Source organism: Rhipicephalus sanguineus, chromosome 1 (genome assembly GCF_013339695.2).
Source record: "Rhipicephalus sanguineus isolate Rsan-2018 chromosome 1, BIME_Rsan_1.4, whole genome shotgun sequence".
In the NCBI taxonomy this organism is placed as follows: domain Eukaryota; kingdom Metazoa; phylum Arthropoda; class Arachnida; order Ixodida; family Ixodidae; genus Rhipicephalus; species Rhipicephalus sanguineus.
The window spans coordinates 171,394,131-171,400,130 of NC_051176.1; the positions used below are offsets into that span (position 1 = coordinate 171,394,131).

The 6,000-nt window shown below is 42.5% G+C and overlaps 1 protein-coding gene across 1 annotated transcript in view; it reads right to left on the reverse strand.

Annotated features, from left to right (window-relative positions):
• LOC119402266 (bifunctional 3'-phosphoadenosine 5'-phosphosulfate synthase) overlaps positions 1–5,431 on the reverse strand; it is a 28,558-nt gene extending 23,127 nt beyond the window's left edge. The window contains exons 1-3 of the mRNA XM_037669404.2: positions 5,122–5,431; positions 3,345–3,456; positions 799–1,034 (exon numbers count right to left, since the gene is read on the reverse strand). Of these exons, the coding sequence (XP_037525332.1) occupies positions 799–1,034; positions 3,345–3,456; positions 5,122–5,151 (378 nt within the window). The 5' untranslated portion in view covers positions 5,152–5,431. The remainder of the gene's footprint in view (positions 1–798; positions 1,035–3,344; positions 3,457–5,121) is intronic.
• Between the last annotated feature and the right edge of the window lie 569 nt (positions 5,432–6,000).

Sequence of the window (6,000 nt, forward strand, 5' to 3'; positions counted from 1 at the left end):
TCGTTAAACTGAAATGCGTTATCATTGGGTCCAATGGCGCTTCGGTGGGGGACTTACAAAAAGTTTGTACAACTGAATAGTTTGTTTAACTGACGTTCGTTCAAGTGGTATTTTACTGTATAATGAATACCATGAACACCCTTGAACAACAGAATGAACACCCTTGAACAACAGAAGCTACAGGCTGGTGATAGCAATAAGGAGGCCACCTGGTACATCACTATCAGAAAAGTGATGCCCAGTCCACTTGGGTGCAATAAATTTCTTTTCCCAAATGATAAATTACTTTTTATTCAACAATAAAATCTGGCAAGCTAACAGTTTAAATGTAAACATTTTGACAAAAATATTGTCTGGCTGGGTAGAAGATTTGGGAAGTTGAAATGGCTCCAGCCACAGTTTGAAGAGAGCCCGACATTCTGGGACCGATTCGGTCCCTACATTTACAAGGAACTACATTTTCCATTTATAGCTGTGAAAATCTAATGTGCTATAAGTGTGGGTGTGTTAGAATCGATTAACTGCAGTAACACCAAGAAATCTAATTTTCAACTGCAACTAGTCTGATGCAGGTAACCTTAAATAAAGTACAGCCTCCTAAGAAGCTGAGTTATATGACGAGTACTGCAGTGACAGTTTGGTTAGCTGCTTAAGTTAGCTACTCACCCAATCAGCCCCGCTGCTGGCACCATGTGTGCATATCCCTCTTTTGTCTAGGCAGAGTTCATTTGTTTCTCTCTCCAAATTCAATATGCTCTAACAATGCATCTTATGAATAAGGACAGAATGCACACTGACCTTTGCATATGGACTGATGAAACTGGTGAGACATACGACACCACTGTCAGCAAAAAGCTTGGCAACCTCAGCCACTCGTCGTATGTTCTCCTCCCTGTCCTGGGAGGAGAAGCCCAGGTTCTTGTTGAGCCCGTGTCTTATGTTGTCACCATCAAGCGCATAGGCAGGAATTCCATGAAGACAGAGGTACTCCTCCACGCCAAAGGACACTGTTGTCTTGCCTGCACCTGACAGACCTGTGCACATACAAAAGCACACAAAGGAAAAATGTTACTTTCCCTTGCAACCATGGGGCTCCATGCCTGATCAATTGGTCATAGCTAGTGCATGTATATGTGTGGCATAAGAAAGTTTTACAGTTGCAAATGTTATGGACTCTCAGCTTTCAACACGTGTGCAGGCTTCCTATCTTGCACAGGCTCTGTGGTTGCATCATGTCTGTAAGGAGGCTGCTTGAATGTTTCTTCACTGTCGCATTCAAACCAACGAGTGTAGAGATAGTTGCAGAATTCTGTATACTGTTACCACACAACAGAGTTCTATGTTCAATGGTGTAAGCATTTTGCCATTCTGTTAACAATGCCGCGACATTACAGTAGACTAGAAGAGTGCACTAACTATAGCAGATACACACATTTTTAGCACACACTAAAGAACAAATATATGTCACAGAAGCTGAACCTCGGTACCACTTTAGACGGCAAGGGCTGTTTCCCTGCCTGGGTTCAAACTATGCATATAAAGTAGCTACAACAACAAGGCACTCAGTGACAAGTCATAGCAAAAAGTTGTGAAACAAAGTCGTTACAAAAGCCAGGCTGGGAAACAGGTACCACTGTTAATGGTAGTAGAAAAGTTCTGCTTTCATGGCTAATTTATTTTGCATACTGCTTCAGCATGGCCCAGAAATTTTAGAGGAAGTTACGTCCTCTTTGAACAGTACTTTCACTTCTCAAGTTATGAGAAGCAATAAAACTAGCTTCAGAGTTTTTTCCAACAGCCGCTGGTAACTGCAGACCCACTCTGATGAATCGCCAATGAAAATTTTCACAAATGTGGATCATGGTGTTGGTGTGAATGTAAGAGGCCGTATCAGAAACTTAGCTGCTGCTATAATGGTATGGTCAAAGGCACTGCTACATTGGACACACTGTTTAAGTTTTGTTTTAGTGTCAGCTCACGAAACTGTGACCAGGGACAAATGGTCAAAAGCTATCATGCAGTGAACACACTTCATTCCCCCTTTTTTTCTTACAGCGCATTGTCTGGTGGTCTCCTGCAGAGATTTTCACAAATGTGTGCTTCAGAATAAAGTGTTTTGCGTGCTCTCCTTTTTTTTTCTTTTTCACTAGTGAAAAGGTTACTAGAAAAATCGCATGATGCCACTACATGGCAGACCCAGAGAGACAGCTACAATTTGAGTTAAAAAAAAAGAGGCTAGACACCAGCAGCATGTCCCTCTGGGCCTTCTTAAGTAATTTGAATTTTATGGATTTGATGACTATCCCTACAAGCACTAAATGTCACATGCACACAGGCTATTTGAAGACTGGCACACTACCTGAAGAGGCAATATGTTTGTCATGACATCAAGAGTTTTGATGGCAGTGGCATAAAGTCAATGAATAAATGGACAACATGTATGCAGTTAGCTTAACTACCTTTAGGACGTTAACAGCAATGAAGAGCAAATGCCAGCATGTAATTGAAGCTCTTGATTATTGCAAAAGCACCATAGTTTAAAAGAGGCAACAAGGGGTTACTACTCATTCCAGTGAAGTGATGTAATGACACTTACAAAGAGGCAGCTGTAATATGGGTAGCAACATGAAACTGTAGCATTGCTATGTAGCCATTTGAGTGTCAATGCATTATTAAGCAGTTTGTATGACATCTCCAGAGACTATGATATATTCACGTAAATGTTCCAGAGATGAGCATGGCGCAGTTTTTTAACATACTTATTATTATATATTTTGTAATGCCAGTAAGAGGAAACAGAGCGAAAATTCCGTAACAAGCAGGCTAACCAAGCAGAAGTCTTTATCAAGACACACAAACATTCTACTTAAAAGCTTTGGCATGTCCAAAGGATCTCAGGAGGGAGTGACAGATGACCCCTACATATACATTTTTAAGTGGATGCACCTCTCAGAAACAACTGTTCATTAGGTCAACCTTTTGGACGGAGCCTGGCCTTTGTCTTAAAAAAGGCCTGGCTCCAGCCGAAACATCGACTTAATAAACACTGCATTTTGAGAAGTAGATAAACTTTTCATTTATAACCTAGTGGCCACCAAAGATATTTCTTCTACCCCTGAGGTGTACATATATGCCGAGTGTGTGTGCATATATATATATATATATATATATATATTACACACACACACACACACACACACACACACACACACACACACACACACACACACACACACACACACAGGAAAAAGTACTTCTGAATTAAACATATTTATAGATATTTTGCAACATATGCTTGCTGGAAAATGGGAGGCCAAGAAGTGCCTTCTGGGCCCTAAACATACCAGTGAACCAGATGGTGCAGCCGCGAAAGCCTCCCTTCTGGCCCATGATCTGACCTCGCTTGTCTCTGCTGACATGGTGCTTCTGGAAGACCACATTGGTGGACTTGTGGTTCTGCAGGCAGAAAACAGGACAAGCAAATTACTGTGTTGGAGTCCATCAATGCAAAATACAATAGCAGTAAAGTGATGTATGCACAGCATACATCACTTTGCTGTGATATGTGAAACAAATAAGACAACTTTGCAGCACTGATGTCATTTTGTTGACTGTCTGTAGTGTAGCCCACATCATTATTCCACATACAGTGCAAAGATAAGCAGCCACTGTCTGGCCTAAGCAAAATGCCATTAAGAAAAACAGAGAGCAAGCAATTTTAACACCTTACATTTTACTTTCCTGTAGATAACTGAAGATTGGAGCAAGCAGGCAAAAAAAAATATTTAAAAAATCTCAGCGCACATGGAAATGAAATACATGGTTCAAAATGATGCACCACTTAATTATATATTTAACAGACATGTAAACATAATCACAAAATAATAAATGCATTGATTTCTGCTCTATGCACTACATGATCTACAAAGTGCACACTTCAGCAAATAGTTTAATTTTAGTACTGTTGCCATAACAAACCAAATGACATTTAAATAACAGGCAGCTGGGAACTTTCCTTGCACTTTCATTTTAGTACTAACGTAAGCAGCTTTGTGCACGATAAAGAGAGCATGAACGAGGTTTTTGCACTTTGTTTTAATCATACAGTTCCTCAGGATAAATGCTACTAAATAGCGTAATAACATTTATGCATTCCATATTGCCGATTATAATTGCTGAACTTCCTACTAAGCTTTAATGGATGCCCAATGCAGTGTCCATGCGAGAAGAACTACTCGCCCACGCCTGTACAACCTTCTGTGTTAATTATAAAATTTCGACGTTAACCACAATCACACGTATTTCTTTCATATTAAGTTAGCCTAAGTTTTAAGTGAATACCCAACTTAATCGAACTTTGTTCGGAATGCCGTCACGGAACCGAGCAATAGCAATTTTCATTCCAAAGAAAGAGTTACAGCACACTGCTTCGCGGTTCTAATAAAATTCACAGTGCTTTGACACCGCTTTAGAGAAGGTAGAGTTTTTAATAACACAAACGAAGCTATCAATTACCTCACAACCAGAAGACATTATTTACTAAGATCGAAGAAACATAGTTCCTTCACCCTTATTCAACACTGGAATATCCCGAGTAAGCATCCCATTTTCCGTCAGTATAACCAGACGTCGCCAGCTGGAGAGCTCCAAGAAGGCCGGCTGCATGCGCGTACGATAGAGCGGTTTCTCTTTCACAACATCCGCGACCAATCGGCGCTTTTGGGTCACGGTAGTTGAGCGGCGCAAGGCCACCAAGGAATTACCAGCCGCAAAGGCAATTTTGTCTTCGTTGGCTGGAAAAAAAAAAAAAAAAGACTGCCACAAGAGCTGCCTGTCCTACTGAAAGCAAAGAGCGAACGAGGGAATGCAAGCCCACGCCTGTGCAAGTGGACCAAGTCGTCACTTTCGGCCGGATGTTAATCAACAAAACGGTTCCCTCAGGTGTGCCGGACACGTCAACAATAATTACGCAATTGCGAGAACTATTGCGATAAACCGACACTCAGAATTCAACATTATCATACTGGCCTCACGTACGGGTGAAAAATTACGTAGACGTAGTCGGGCAACTGCTTATGCTCCTGCTTGAATTGCCCAAAATAAATCCGTATGTGTACTCACTGTCTCAAAGTTACAGCTGATATTCGGCATGATGAAGCTATCGAAAAGCAGCAGATAAACACAGTTGCTTTCTCGACGCAGACGTAGCAGGGCTTCAGGCGCGACTCGGTAAAGTCATACGTTGAAGAGACGATGATGACACACAGTTGCTCTGGGCGCGCTCACGCAGCGGGGCTTTAGGTGCGAGTAGTCGGTTATGTCATCTGTTGAGGAGACGCCGGTGAACTGCAGCTGGCTCGCCGAGCGTGGGGCACCGCCGACGAACAACAAGCAGCTGAGGGGATCCGATGCAACGCGCGGAAGACTACTCGCCAACAGAAGACTGCAGCGCCACCTTCCCATAGCAACGGCGGCAACGGCGGTCGGTCGGCGCTGACGCGACGCCAAGGTTACCCGCAGCAGCGACACGTATGCGAAAAATACAAACCGCCTCGTGCCATTTGTAGCCGCATATTTAGCACTTGGCAAGGTTTTCTAGGTGTGGTTGCTGGTGCTAGATAAATGACCGTCATTTCTTTAACATCTGCGATAACGTCTCACGAAAACCTAGGCAGCTACCACTTTGGGCTGTCATATCGCTACTGTCTGCCAGAATTAATGCGAAATACTCAATTTCTACACGAATGCTTGACGTAAGCAACACGATCCTGGCGTACGTCGGTATCTCCCCCTTATATTTTTTTCCTTCGGTGCGCATTATTTCCGTTTTCACGGAAATGGTAAAGTTTATACAGTTTGGATGGCATCGACAGATGGAAGAAAGCGTTTGGAAGGAAAGCTTCCTATTGTCCGGAATTTTTATGCTCCGGAATCTCGTATGGTCCGGAATTTGAACCTGGGACAAACATCTGCAGTTTCCCTTGTAGCACAGTACAAACA